The 16,079-nt window shown below is 40.0% G+C and overlaps 1 protein-coding gene across 2 annotated transcripts in view; it reads left to right on the top strand.

The window, feature by feature from the left end:
* FANCC (FA complementation group C) overlaps positions 1-16,079 on the top strand; it is a 192,669-nt gene that overhangs the window by 45,712 nt on the left and 130,878 nt on the right. For both annotated transcript variants that reach the window (XM_007539871.3, XM_060200477.1), the window contains exons 2-4: positions 4,817-5,015; positions 8,065-8,149; positions 11,870-11,964. In XM_007539871.3, the coding sequence (XP_007539933.1) occupies positions 4,851-5,015; positions 8,065-8,149; positions 11,870-11,964 (345 nt within the window). In that variant the 5' untranslated portion in view covers positions 4,817-4,850. The remainder of the gene's footprint in view (positions 1-4,816; positions 5,016-8,064; positions 8,150-11,869; positions 11,965-16,079) is intronic.

Here is a 16,079-nt window from a genome sequence, read left to right as displayed (position 1 = left end):
GTTTTTTTATTGTTGTAGTTGTTGTTGTTACTGATGCCATCGTTGTTGGATAGGACAGAGAGAAATGGAGAGAGAAGGGGAAGACAGAGAGGCGGAGAGAAAGGCAGACATTTGCAGACCTGCTTTACCACCTGTGAAGTGACTCCCCTGCAGGTGGGGAGCCAGGGCTCGAACCGGGATCCTTGTGCGGGTCTTTGTGCTTTGCGCCACCTGCGCTTAACCCGCTGTGCTACCATCTGACTCTCCTCAGCCCATTTTTCTAACTGGTCTGACCAAAGCTGCCAGGCTCGCTGTTAGTAAGTGAACTGAGGATAAGAATGCATAGAAAGTCAAGGATTGCTATTTCTAGCAGGATGTTAGTGGAATGCTGATATTTTGACAGCTCTTTGGTACTCTGATGGGAAATTAGGTCAAGGGTTTCTGTCTTAGCAATTCTGAAAGCAAGCACTGTCACAAAAAAGAGGCTTCCACATGGAAGGTCCACAGAGAAACTCTTTCCTTGAATTATCACAGATATGGGTGGGAGAATGGAGCTCAGTAAATCTCTCAGAGTTTTAACTCGGTTATATTTCTTTAATTCTTAGCAAAGTTGTCTGGGGAGCTTATATACTTTGCACCTGGATAGCAGTTGCGTCTTCCAATTTCTTATACTGAGATTTTATGATTGAGGTTTGTTTAAAATGGTTTGCAAATTTTAGGTTTGTGTTTATTAGATCACCACAATAGCATAACGCTGCTGACTCAACAGAGAAAAACCCAGCTCCTTCTAGTGAAACTTTCCTTAAAACCTCACTGCTTTTTTAGGGGGGAAAAAATATCATGTTTCTCTCAGAAATATTTTATAGTAACAAGAATATTTTATTGTGACCTTTAAGAAAAGAAAACAAAAAGCCACACCAGAAGGCCAGCCTGACTAATCTTTTTTTTTTTTTTTTTAATAATGAACAAAGCAGTGCCATTTTCAATAAATTAAAAAATACACAACTTTCTTAGCCACTCGTCTGTTATTGGACACCTAGGTTGCTTCCAGGTTTTGGCTATTACTAATTATGCTGCTGTGAACATAGGTATACACAGATTTTTTTTGAATGGGTATATTTAGTTCCTTAGGCAGTTCTAGGAGAAGAACTGCCAGGTCTTAGGGTAAGTCCATTTCTTGCCTTTTGAGAGTTCTCCAGACTGCTCTCCACAGGGCTTGGACCAATTTACATTCCCACCAGGAGTGCAGGAGAGTTCCTTTAGCTCAAAATCTCTCCAGCATTTGTTCTTACGGTTATATCTGATGTTTAACAAGATGGTGAATCCACCTTTTTCACCTCATCTTGGATGGAACTTGAAGCAATTGTGTTAGGTGAGATAAGCCAGAAAGAGAAAGCTGAATATGGGATGATCTCACTCATGGACAGAAACTGAGCAATAAGAACAGAGTCCCACCCTAGTAGAGAAAGAGAGAGGCAGGCTGGGAGTATGGACCGACCAGTCAATGCCCATGTTCAGCGGGGAAGCAGTTACAGAAGCCAGACCTTCTACCTTCTGCAACCCACAATGACCCTGGGTCCATACTCCCAGAGGGATGCAGAGTGGGAAAGCTATCAGGGGAGGGGATGGGATATGGAGATTTGGTGGTGGGAATTGTGTGGAGTTGTACCCCTCTTGGCCTATGGTTTTGTTAATGTCTCCTTTTTTAAATAATAAAAATAAAAAAGAACAGAAGGGGTAACACAAAATAGCACTTGATGGCAGGCAACCTAGTGGGTTGAATTGCTATGTGAACGAGTGAGAAATGTTACGCATGCACAAACTACTGTATTTTACTGTGACTGTCAACCATTAATCTCCCAATAAGGAAATTTAAAAAAAGAAGCAAAAATATTGTACATTTTATATCATATGAATTTTCATTTAGTTTTATTAATTATGATAATAAATGACAGTTTAGTAATATTTTCACTCTGCTTCATTTGTACAATTAGTTTAAAAAAATACCACTTGGACTGGTTTGGTGTTGCACCAAAGTAAAGGACTCAGGGAAGAGGGATGTGGAGGGGGCGGGAAGGTGGTTTTCAGGTCCCGGCGCATGATGGTGGAGGAGGATCTAGATTGGGGGTTAGAATGTTTTGCAGAAAACTGAGAGATTTTACACATATACCAACTACTATATTTACTGTAAGGTCATTAGTCCACCTAATAAAAATTAAAAAATAGAAATAAATGCAGACATCAGTATGAAAGAGGACAAATATTTTCAAGCTTAAGACATGTGTTGCATTCTAGAGAGACAGGGAAGTTACATACTAGTGGAGGCAACAGTGGTTCAGTGAATAAGTAAATGCCCACAGTAAATACCAAAGTGATGAGAATTATGGAGGAATCTGTGGAGAGACCTGGAAGCAGGCAAGAGTTGACATGTGAGTGAAATAGATGAGGACCAGGATCTAGTGTTTGTTAGCTGGAGAGAGCAGCATTGGAGGCAGGGTAGTGTGTTACAGCTACATTTTGTAGAGCCTTGGACACTAGTAAGAGCTGGGATTTAAAAAAAAAAATTTTTTTTTTCTACGTGGATTTGCTATTTCTTTCCAAGTAAGCTATTGGGGTGTTGGGTAGGTGGCAGCAGGGGGGGGGGCTGTTAAGTTGTTGTAGGACTGTACAAGTTGTTTTTGTGAACTGTGTAGGGAAGGGGTTGGAGAGAGGAAGATAGGAGAAACCCCGAAGAAGACTAAAGGAAAGAAATGGACAGGTAGGAGATGCAGCGGTAGCAGCAGAGATGAAAAGAAGTGATAAAGTCCAATCAAAGCAAACATTTTTATTTTGAAGGTAGAACTGATTGCTGTTGATTGCTGTATCACTCCTGTCCAGGGAAGCACGAGCTGGTAAAATAAGTAAATGAATAAATAATCACACCTGCTGAGAAGCAACGTCCTTGACTTGTTGATGTTCTCCCTGCGTGAGGGTGCTCAGAAGCTGGAATGGTGGTGGGACACTTGGGTTTGTGTACCTACCTCCCCTCATAACTCTACTGTTATTCATTTTTTAAATCTTTATTTATTTATTGGATAGAGACTGCCAGAAATCAAGAGGGAAGGGGGGAAATAGAGAGAGAGACAGAGAGATCCCTGCAGCCCTGCTTCACCACTTGTAAAGCTTCCCCCTGCAGGTGGTGACTGGGGGGCTGTAACCTGGTTCCTTATGCATTGTAACATACTATTTGATTTAGAAATACACAAGCTCAATTTTGTTGTTGTTGTGTCATATTTTACTGACGTTCAGTTATCAGATTTAACTTTACTCAGAACGTCTTCAACTTTTATAAAGGTTTAAATTCATAAGGATATAGCTATAAGAAAAATGGCTTAGAATAGTTAAGAGTTAGCACTCATGGTGTAACCACTGCACTTCAGTTGAGTGCTGTCATTGCTTCTTGGCAGGGAGTGGTGGTATGGACTATTGGTTGATAGTCTTCAGTCAGTCTTTCCACCAAGACAGTTTTTTAAGCTACACGTATGATGTTACTGAGCTAGAGATGGAGAAAAAGTTATTCATTTTGTTTTTATATACCAATTTTGTTTTTATATACCAATGTTAGCTGGTTCCAGTACAAATATCTAATTGCTAGGATAATGTACTCAAACTCTGAGTTAATCGTTGTCACTCGTTCTTTTTGCCACCAGGGTTATCACTGGGGCTCGGTGCCTGCCCTACAAGTTCATTGCTCCTAGAGGCTATGTTTCCCATCTTTGTTGCCCTTGTTGTCCACTATTCTCTTTAATTTGTGCTTCAGGTGTAGCGGGTCAGGTTGAAGAGGTCATTGTTTCTGTTACCTAGGACTAGTCCATTTTTTCATAATTGACATTAATTACACTGTACTAAAGTGCAACCTTGTGACTAAATTAATGTTGAGCAGTAGTACAGCAGACTTTAAGCAGCTTATTCAAATTGATGAAGGTAAAATCACTTACTTCACTGTTTTCTAGGAAATGAAGAGATACTGGGAAGAAAATTCATTAGGCAGTAATGGGGAGAGGATTTTTTTTTTTCTTCTATACCTCAATGAAAAACCAAAGTGCATATGAACCACAAGAACTTCAAAAACATTCTTAAGACACAGACTTATTAAATGTCCATGCATGTCTTTGATTTCCTGCTACATTAAAACATTCAAATGCACTTCATATTTAGAACATTTAAAAATAGTTCAATCTTAAAAAGAAGATATAAAATATTATCAGCTGTGCTTTTGTACATAATTAGCATGTGCCTGTGGAGGAATAATGACTTTTGGTGTAATGATGTTACTTATGATTAAAGTTCAGATGGTAAAAATCAGAGCTACAGCTGGGTGACACATTGAAAATAAATAAAAGATGACTCCAAAGAAAACTTACTATTTGATTCCGTTGTAACTCCCCTTTCACTGTTATGTGGATTGTGAAGGCATCAATAAAGGATCCTTTTTAAAAATGCTTAATTTCGGGAGTCGGGCTGTAGCGCAGCGGGTTAAGCGCAGGGTGGCGCAAAGCACAAGGACCAGCATAAGGATCCCGGTTCGAACCCCGGCTCCCCACCTGCAGGGGAGTCGCTTCACAGGCGGTGAAGCAGGTCTGCAGGTATCTATCTTTCTCTCCTCCTCTCTGTCTTCCCCTCCTCTCTCCATTTCTCTCTGTCCTATCCAACAACGACAACAACAATAATAACTACAACAATAAAACAACAAGGGCAACAAACGGGAATAAATAAATAAAATAAATTTTAAAAAATGCTTAATTTCCTCCATTTCTTAAAGATTTGTTATGTGTCACTGTTTCTTTCAATACTGCAGGCCACTGTGAAAAGGTCTATCACCCTTTCATGAGATGGCTCAAGACTCAGTAGGCCTTTCTTCTGATTATCAGTTTTGGATAAAGAAACTTTCTACATGGGAGCAGGCCTCCAATTTGGAAACCCAGCAAGATACCTGTCGTCATCTACCTCAGTTCCAAGAATTCCTGAAGCATATGAATAAGACCTTGAAGGAGATGGTGAGTAGTGACTTCTAGACTCTTTTTTTTTTTTTTTTTTTTTTGCCTCCAGGGTTATTGCTGGGCTCGGTGCCTGCACCATGAATCCACTGCTCCTGGAGGCCTTTTTTTTTTTTTCTCCCTTTTGTTGCCCTTGTTGTTGTAGCCTTGTTGTGGTTATTATTGTTGTTGTTGATGTCGTTCGTTGTTGGATGGGAGAGAGGAGGGGAAGACAGAAGGGGGGAGAGAAAGATAGACTTCTAGACTCTTGATCAGATTTCTTCAGAACACATATACTGTTCACAATCAAGTATTTGTAGGATTAACCTAAAGTCAGTGGATTAGAAAAGCAAATTACCCCTTCGTAGCTTCTGACTTATTATGACTTGACTTTACTTTTCTCTCCTTGGTTAATTACATCATCATATAAGACTTCTAAATTAATCATGTTGATTTAAAATAAATAAGACTTTGATACTTGTCAGGTAATAATTGGGCTTCTTTTAAAGATACTTGCATCTTTTAAAAATATTTTATTTAATAGAGAGATACAGAGAGAAAGATGAGAGAGAGATGCTTCACTGCTGGCAGGTGGGGGCCAGGGCTTAAACCTGCCAGGGTATTTTTTTATTAGCATTTAAAATGAACTAAGCTTTTGAGTATCTTCACTATTGTTATATAATTTATTGTGTTCAAATTTTTACATATCTTCATTTTGGCAGAATACTTATTATTTTATTGTAATTAGCTAGTTTAATGAATTAACATCTTTTCATAATATGAAAAAAAAGTTTTTTTTTTGTGTGTGTGTGGCATTAGAAGGTGAACCCAGGACCTCACATATGGGTATATGTGATGCCTCTGAGTGGCCTCTCTCAAGACTGTTTTTTTGTTTGTTTTGTTTTGTTTTCCCATTTTTTATTTAGAGACAGTGGGAAAAAGAGAGAACGGACAGATACCATAACACCACTTCAGCAGTCGGGGAGGTCTCAGGCGCTCCCTGTATTGCCAGAGCTCTTGCCCAGGGCCCTGCACATGGCCCTACCTCCCACCATGACACTACCACATGAGCTACCCCCAGCCCTGAAAATACTTTTCTTTTTAAAATTTTTTTTAAATTTATTTTCCCGGGAGTCAGGCAGTAGCGCAGCTGGTTAAGCGCATGTGGCGTGAAGCGCAAGGACCGCCGAAAGGATCCCGGTTCGAGCCCCCCGGCTCCCCACCTGCAGGGGAGTGGCTTCACAAGTAGTGAAGCAGGTCTGCAGGTGTCTTTCTTTCTCTCCCCCTTCTGTCTTCCCCTCCTCTCTCCATTTCTCTCTGTCCTATCTAACAATGACAGCATCAATAACAACAACAATAATAACTACAACAATGAAAAATAACATGGGCAGCAAAAGGGAAAATAAATTTTTAAAAAATTTGATTTTCCCTTTTGTTGCCCTTGTTTTTTTATTATTGTTGTAGTTATTGTTATTGATGTAATCGTTGTTAGGACAGAGAGAAATAAGGGGGGTAGAGAAAGAGACACATACAGACCTGCTTCACCATCTATGAAGCACCCCCCTGCAGATAGGGAGCTGGGGGCTCAAACCAGGATCCTTAAGCCGGTCCTTGTGCTTTGTGCCACATGAGCTTAACCCGCTGCGCTACCGCCTGATTCCACTAAAAATACTTTTATGCTTCGTAATTTCAAAATAAAAAACAATAAATGGTCATTTAGTGGAGGTAGTATTTTTTGTTATTTTTTACGGGTGGGTTTACAGTACAGATGTTGAAGCTCGGGCACAATCTCTCATGTCCCTGTAATATGTGTGTGAAAACACTCTACCCCCAGCTGAGGTCCTTGCCACCATTATGTATGCTTAACCCAGTGCGCTACTGCCTGGCCCCTCAGAAAAAGTAGGAAATTTAAAGAATAGTTTATGTTGATGATAAGAGCTTATGTGTCATTATAAATTAAGAGGAAAGTTATAATCTATATGAGCAACAAATACCATCTTTAAAAAAAATTTTTTTTTTGTAGTAAAATTTGTAATTGGATCTTGAAGTGGTCCCAGAAAGTCTAGGACTGTCCTTGATACTGAGACAAATGTGAGGAATTTAGTGTTGTAGCAGTGAGGACTGTTTATCATTTCAGCTTACATGCACATTATCTCAGTTTGGCCTTATGTCTGAACTTCTTGAAAGGTAAGGGGGTGGGAAACGGGCCAGTTATATGACAGCATGTTGACTTAAAAAAAAAAAATCTCAAGCTGTTTCTTATTTAGTTCTCCCCCCCCTCAGCTTTTAGGTTATTATAGACTAAGAATGATGTCATTTAGCATGTAGTACTCAAAATATTACAGAGATATAAAGCTTTATACTTTGCCTGCTTTTCTTTCTTTCTATAAGTTTCAGAGTTCTTGTTCTTCTAAATCTTCTTCGAAATAAAAAAAAAAATCTTACTGGACCTGTAGTTTTCTGAAAGACTACTGGATGGTTTGCCTCATCTGTACAATATAAAGAACTGAAACACATGAATTTGTTAAAAAGAAAATCAAAAGTAGTCAAACTGTGGCAAAGACTTGGTGAAAACTGTGGTGGTTATCGTCAGGGCCGAGGGTAGAACTGTCCCTCAGAATCTTATAATCTTGTTGTTAAATCACTAATAAGATAAATTAAAATTAGTAAAATTTATAAAAGAAATAGTCTTACTGCAGTGAGTCAGGAACTCTTCTTACTATGTTAGAATGCATAACCAGAATGAGCATACAGATGTTATTTGCCCTAATTTCCACCGAACTATGTCACTTTTAAATGAAGTAGCCTTTCTTGATAATTATGAGTAAAATAAATTTAACTTTTCTATCAAAAGTCACTTAGTTTTGGTCACTTAGTTTAAGGATGAAGTAAGTTGTTTACTTGTTACTTTCCTAAACATCTTCTCTAAGCCTTGTCCCTCTGCTTTTCTAAATAATATACTGACTAAGAAATATCAAAATCCCGCTCTCTACTTATGGGGTCAGTTCAGTTCATTTCTGATATGCATAGTGTCCATTTTAAGTAACTGAAATGTAATTTTCTTTTGCAGGATTCAAAAACAATCATGAAAAACTTTCCTACAATTGGTCAACTGTTGGCAAAAGCTTGCTGGAATCCTTTTATCTTAGCATATGGTAAGAAGCCAAAGCATCCACTCTCAAGATACCACCTTTTAATGATAATTTCCACCTTTGCATTGTTTAAAAAAATTTAGAACTTTACTTCATAAATATCTTGTGTCTTTTTCATTAACCTCTCAGTTAACTTTTTCATTAACTTTTTCATTAACTTATCAATTAACTTAGTGTATCAAAGTTTATACTCTGTCCTACTACAAAGATAGCACTTTTTTGTTGTCTACTTATTTATCTATGTTCTACATATAAGCACAATACATAAACACTCACAAACTCATACTTCCTCTTTGTCTATCCTAGTCACCCACTCATGCAACTTTATAGGAAATAGAATTCCTGTGGGGAGTCAGGCGGTAGTGCAGCGGGTTAAGCGCATGTGGCGCAAGGCACAAGGACTGACATAAGGATCCCAGTTTGAGCCCCCGGGCTCCCCACCTGCAGGGGAGTCGCTTCACAGGTGGTGAAGCAGGTCTGCAGGTGTCTATCTTTCTCTCCCCCTCTCTGTCTTCCCCTCCTCTCTCCATTTCTCTCGGTCCTATCCAACAACGACAACATCAATAACAAAAACAATAATAAGTACAACAATAAAACAAGGGCAACAAAAAGGGAATAAATAAATAAATATTTTAAAAAATTTTTTAAAAAGGAATTCCTGTGTTAGAGGGCAGAAAGCCGCAGATGATTATCACAATTTTATTTAATTCAGTATAAAATGCTTATTGTAATGATATTATTTGTTTCACAGTTTTAGATTAACTTGCACATTGCTCTCCATATGTAAAATCATTCTTCAGATTGAGAATCTGTCATAGGTATTATTGTTTAAGGGTGATATTTTGGTTTTACTGATGGTTAAGAGGAATTTTGGATGCTTTGGGGGAGATGCCCTTCCCTGACCTCCTGCCTACCTGTCCTGCCTTATTTCCTGTTTGATCCTCTACAACTATAACAAATACATCATAGCCAGATCAAATTACACACAGTGGTTAAAGGTACATAATGTCAGGGCTTGTGACATACAATTCCTTTTGCCTTGGACTTTGTTCTTATCTTTCTTCCTCTTAAATTTTTGCAATTTAATAGCCTGGCCGGGGACTAATGAAAATTGTGCCTCTAGCACCTTTCTTCTTTAATTATAACACTACTTTGTTTTCTAACTGTTGGTTTGCCTGTCTGATGCCTTCCTTGGAAGACTAAATACTACTACAGAGCAGAATTGTGATTTTAATTCTTTGCCATTCTGGGTCTAGCAAAGGTGGAGAAGATATACCTGAAGGTGTTTAGTTAAGATTTACTGACTTGATTTGACCATATTATTAACTAATTTAATATCTACTTCTCATTTTTTAAGTCAAATAATACTTGTATGATATCAGTATAAAAATGACAAGTGGAGAAGCAGGTCGTCAGATGTCTCTCTCCCTTTCTTTTTTTTTTTTTAAAATTATTTATTTATAAAAGAAAACACTGACAAAACCATAGGATAAGAGGGGCACAACTCCACACAATTCCCACCACCAGAACTCCGTATCCCACCCCCTCCCCTGATAGCTTTCCTATTCTCTACCCCTCTGGGAGCATGGACCCAGGGTCATTGTGGGGTGCAGAAGGTGGAAGGTCTGGCTTCTATAATTGCTTCCCTGCTGAACATGGGTGTTGACAGGTGAATCCATACTCCCAGCCTGTCTCTCTCTTCCCTAGTAGGGTGGGTGTTTGGGGAAGCGGAGCTCCAGGACACATTGGTGGGGTTGCCTGTCTAGGGAAGTCTGGTTGGCATCATGTTAGCATCTGGAACCTGTTGGCTCAAAAGAGTTAACATATAAAGCCAAACAACTTGTTGACTAGTCATGGACCTAAAGGCTAGAATAGTGCAGATGAAGAGTTGGGGGGTCTCCATTTTGTAGATAGCTAGTAGCCATATGTTAGTTATATTCCAAAGGGCCTGTGGCTTTACTAGTTTTTTTCCCCCTGAGCCTGAAATCTGATATGCAAGTGTCTCCCCCCCCCACTGCAGGTGGGAAGCCGGGGCTCAAACCGGGATCTTTGTGTACCCGTGCTTAGCACTGTGTGCTTAACTGTGTGCGCCACTGCCTGGATCCATACAGGTTTATTATTTTATTTTAGTGTGAGAGATAACAAGAAAGAGAGAGAGAGAGAGAGACCGAGACCAACCCAACCAGAGCACTACTCAGCTTTGGCTGATGGTGGTGCTCGAGATTGAACCTGGTACCTCAGAACCTCAGGCATAAAAGTCTTTCACATAATCATCATCCTATCTTCCCAGCCCAAAATACTGTAATTCTAAACAAAGCTGGAAATATTTTATGATCCAGCAATACCACTCCTAGGACATGAAAACACTAACTCAAAAATGATTTATGGGTCCTTTGTTCATAGCTGCATTGTCCACAATAGCCAAAGCATAGATGTAACTAAAAAGTCTGTAAATAGTCGGGTAGATAAAGATGCTGTGATATACATATAATACTCTGATATTTTTAGAAGATGACGTTTTATCCTTCAAGACAAAATAGATAGAACTGGAGGGGATTATGCTAAATGATATAAGCAGAGGAACATACCTGCCAAATTTAGCTCATATGTGGACTATAGATAACTACAGCAAACAAACTTGGAAAAAATGTGACCAAATTGTTCCTTAGATTTTGAGAGAACTTGGAGGTTAGGGAGAAGCACAGGGCATTGGTGGTAGTTGCCGTGACTTACACACACACACACACACACACACACACACACACACACACACACACACACACAACAAATTTATATCCCTGAAACCTTGTAAACCTTGGTAATCACTAATTATAAAACACACAAAAATAAAAAGGGCTGATCATTATAAACAATAAAACAAAAAAAATCGACATTCCCCTTTGATATTTTAAGGACTTGAATATTTTTCTCTTTCCTGATCTATCATAGTTATTCCAAGGAAACATGAAGTAGATTGGGAAGGTATGACACATGCACTTGTTACCATGAGCATATATGCAAAGCTGTCCCTTACACTCAGTGTCTCTCCTCCTAGCCCCACTTTTTGATTTCTCCATGGAGTTGACCTTTTCTTTCTCAGGCAACTCAGTTTCTTCATCTAAAATGGAAAAGCTATCACTGTCTATGCCCATCAGATCCCTGTGGATTACATAATTAATTGAATTGTGTTATTATTGATAGACTTGTAAGATAAGTGATTAGAGTTTAGCTAAGTTGCTTTCCTCAGAATACAAGACTAGTAAAATATGGTAAAGATAGTACTTAATATTTACAGTTTCTATACTAAATGTATTTTCCTTCTTTTTGTGAAATACATTTTTTTTTTTCCCTCCAGGGTTATTGCTGGGCTCGGTGCCTGCACCATGAATCCACCGCTCCTGGAGGCCATTTTCCCCCCTTTTTGTTCCCCTAGTTGTTGCAGCCTCGTTGCGGTTATTATTGCCATTGTTGACGTTGCTTTGTTGTTGGATAGGACAGAGAGAAATGGAGAGAGGAGGGGAAGACAGAGAGAGAGGGGAGAGAAAGATAGACACCTGCAGACCTGCTTCACCGCCCGTGAAGCGACTCCCCTGCAGGTGGGGAGCCGGGGGCTCGAACCGGGATCCTTACGCCGGTCCCTGCGCTTTGCTGTGAAATACATTTTTTCTATACTAAATGTATTTTCCTTTCATTTTAGTTTTCTTTTTTTTTTCTTTTTTGCAGATGAGAGCCAAAAAATTCTTATATGGTGCTTATGTTGTCTAATTACTAAAGAACCACTGAATTCTGCAGAGTCAAAACTTAATTTCTGGACACGGGTAAGAGTAAATTTTGTGCTGCTTGAATTAAATCAGTTGTTTAAAGCTGCTGCTAATAATAATACAGTAATACAGTTTAGTAATACAGGTTAGTAATACAGTTTAGTATTACAGTTCTATGAAGTTTTATAGATGCTTTAAATAAAATAAAATAAAACAGGAACTTTAAAACACACCCTTCATTGTTACTGTATCCTTCAGGGTGTAAAATGTTTCAAGAGATTTCATTTTTGTTTGATTGTAAGTTCCATAAGATACTTGTCGTCAGGTTGAATTTTCCTTAGGACTACCGGACCTAATGTGTAGTAGTTTTGTTATTTTAAGTTTATTTTTATTTTTTATTATATTTTATTTGTTTTGACCAGAGCATTGTTTAGCTCTGGTTTATGGTACTGCTGGGGATTAAACTTGGGACCTCAGTGTCTCAGGCATTAAAGTCTTTTAATAACCATTATGCTGTCTCCCCAGCCCTATGGAGTGGTTTTGAAATATTGCTGACAGGTAATCAAAAGAATATACCCTTTTAATCTAGCAATGGCATATATATATATGCATTTCTTCCTACCGATCTAATTTAAATACTTGTAGAAGTCATTCAGATTTACATGTTTCTTTCAGAACCTGTTCTGTAGTAAACTAAAATTCGGAAGAGCTCTGTGAGTATCAGTCTATATCTTGGTCCTTAGACTGACACCTGGGCCAGTATGCTTAAACTGGAACCTGTACTAGTTGGCTACTACTGTTCACACTATCAAGTCTGTTATCCAATAATTGACAAGTTCCTCTGTCCTTCCCCATTCTCCCTTAACCTGTTTCTGCTTTGGCTTGAAGGGCAGATACAAGTCAGAAAATGTTGTGAGGCTGGGCTATGGCTGACTTCACCATCAGCAATATGGTATTTCTTTTCTGTTACCTCTTGCTGTCCTGCTGCACTAACACTGAGGACTCACCAATGCCTGTCGGACTCAACTGAATATGCAGATGCTTTAGATTAGCTGCTGAGCATTATGAAACCATCCACCCAGACTGCTATGCATATGGCTTTGTCTATCCGGTGATCTCATTCACTGCTTTTCTTTTTTCTTTTTTTTTTTTTAATATTTATTTTATTTATTCCCTTTTGTTGCCCTTGTTGTTTTATTGTTGTAGTTATTATTGTTGTTGTCGTTGTTGGATAGGACAGAGAGAAATGGAGAGAGGGGGGAAGACAGAGAGGAGGAGAGAAAGATAGACACCTGCAGACCTGCTTCACCGCCTGTGAAGCGACTCCCCTGCAGGTGGGGAGCCGGGGTTCAAACCGGGATCCTTATGCCGGTCCTTGTGCTTTGCGCCACCTGCGCTTAACCCGCTGCGCTACAGCCTGATTCCCCTCATTCACTGCTTTTCTATTCCTTTGTTTTTATACAAAGTTGCTGACAGAAATGACAAAGCAGTATTTGCATTTTTTTTGTCATATTGAAAGTAAACTAGGGATAGTAGGTTGCATAGGGTTGCATGAGGAAATTAAAGAATAAAATTTCTAATTGGAAGGAAAATTAACAGGATGAAGAAAGGAAATTATGAATAGAATTAGGGAAGGAAGGGTATAAAATATAATTTTGATTATCTTTATTTTTTAAATTATCTTTATTTATTGGATAGAGAGCCAGATATCATGGGGGAAGGGGAAGATATATCGATATATATAGAGAGAGACAGAGACACCTGCAGCAGTGCTTCACCACTTGCACAGCTATCCCCATCTTGTAAGGGGTTGGGGGGCTTGAACCCAGGTCCTCGCACACCGTAACATGTGTGCTCAACCAGGTGCGCCACCACCCGGCGCCTAGAATAATATATTTAGTCTCTCTTGAATGTCAGATTTTACTTTTTTTTTAATTCAGCATCAAGGAGTGAGCTCAGGCTGGACCTTCTGTATATGTGATATCTCTGAGTGACTTCCCTGCCCCAACTATATTTTTCCTTTTTTTAAAATGAATATTCCTATCAGCAGAGAATTCACATGGTAATAGGAAAGCAAGTGTTATATTCACAGAACTGCAGGTGCTGAGATAGGCCTGAGTGTGAGATTCTATAAGGAAGCATATGAGTGAATGTTGATAAGCAAATAACAGAATGATGGATGAGAATTCCTTTATGAATTAAGCATGAATCCTTATTATTATTATAAGGAGTTTTCACTTGATCTTGAAGGAAGTAAGGAAACTAGACTATTTTAAATGGAAAAATAATATGACCAGATCTAAATTTTAGATATATGATAGCATAATGAAGTTGATTTGGTGGCGGGGCAGAGATAGTACTTTGGAATATATTTAGTGATAAATATAATAAATCACCAGGGCCTGGAGGAAATAAGGTGCTGGATTTATGATATTAGAGCAATAGCTCTCTAAAATGTGTAATGACAGATTTGCTTAGATGTGAAGAGGTGCTTCTTCTTCTAGCGTTTGCCCTTCTTCCATCGCCAGTCAACAGCGTCAGGTTGAGCCTGATGTAAAGTTTCGAGACCTCCTTTGAATCTGGAGAGGTGGCAGTCGTTGACTATGTGGGTCATAGTCTGTCTGGAGCCACAGGGGCAGTTCGGGTCGTCTCTGGCTCCCCAGCGATGGAACATAGCGGCGCACCGGCCATGGGCTGTTCGATAGCGACTGAGGAGGGCCCAATCATAACGTGCTAGGTCAAAGCCAGGTTGACGCTTGCAGGGGTCTGTGATGAGGTGTTTGTTCTTGACCTCAGCTGACTGCCAACTCTGTTTCCAAGAGTCTGGAACAGAGAAGTTCAGTGTAGGCGTAGGGGACCAGATTGGGTGACGAGACGTCAAGCGTTGGACAGGGTGGGCGAAGATATCCGCGTATATTGGCAGGTCCCGTCGAGCGTAGACGTGGGAAATGAACTTAGATGATGCCGCATCCCGACGAATATCTGGCGGGGCGATGTTGCTAAGAACTGGCAGCCATGGAACCGGGGTGGAACGGATGGTTCCAGAAATTATTCTCATGGAGGAATATAATTTGGAATCGACCAAGTGGGCATGGGGGCTACGGAACCATACTGGGGCACAGTATTCTGCAGTGGAATAGCATAATGCCAGAGATGATGATTGTAGTGTGGAAGCGCTCGCGCCCCATGAGGAGCTGGCCAGTCTTGCAATGATGTTATTCCTCGCGCCCACCTTTGCTGCAGTTTTTATGAGATGTTTGTGAAATGACAGAGTGCGATCGAGAGTAACGCCAAGATAGACTGGCTGGGCTTCATGCCGGATTCTCGTATTGCCAAGCTGCACATGAAGCTCATGCGAGGCCGAGGCATGGTGTAGATGGAAAACAGATGATACCATTTTTGCAGTGCTAGGGATTAGTCGCCATTTTTTACAGTAATCAGATATCAGAGACATGTCTTTCGTGAGTGTTTCCTCGAGGATGTCGAACTTGGATGCCTGAGTTGCACAGCAGATGTCATCGGCGTAGATGAACTTCCTTGAAGAAGTTTCTGGGAGGTCATTGATGTAAATATTAAATAGCGTAGGAGCCAGAACAGAGCCCTGGGGGAGGCCACTTGAGACAAGTCTCCATCTGCTAGACTTGTCACCCAGATGCACCCGGAATCTTCTGTTTTGGAGAAGACACGATATAGTGTTGGCCACCCATGGAGGCAGGCATCTTGAGATCTTGACTAGGAGACCACAGTGCCAGACCGTGTCATAGGCTGCTGTGAGATCAACAAAGACAGCACCCGTCTTTAAATTCTTCTGGAATCCATTTTCAATGTAAGTTGAGAGGACCAGAGCTTGTTCGCAGGTAGATCTTCCTGGGCGGAAACCAGCTTGGGCGGGTGATAGGAATTTCTCTGTAAGATGAGAAATACGTGACAGAAGCAGCCTCTCAAGGAGTTTGTAACACACGGAAAGGAGAGAAATTGGTCTATAGCTGGCGGCCAGTGTTGAAGAGGTGCTTAGATGTATGCATAGCTGAACAACGTTCTCAGGACAGAGCTCTGATTTGCACAGAGGGCTGGCAGTCTTCTGTGTACGAATGTTAGTGGGAATCTGAGGGTAGGGGAGGTCATCCAGGAAGAATACCTAGTATGGGGAGGAAGAAGAGGTGAAGGGATCA

The sequence above is a fragment of the Erinaceus europaeus genome, chromosome 10 (assembly GCF_950295315.1).
Source record: "Erinaceus europaeus chromosome 10, mEriEur2.1, whole genome shotgun sequence".
NCBI lineage: Eukaryota > Metazoa > Chordata > Mammalia > Eulipotyphla > Erinaceidae > Erinaceus > Erinaceus europaeus.
The sequence above is the reverse complement of the archived record's forward strand: the minus strand, read 5'-3'. Positions and strand labels throughout refer to the sequence as shown.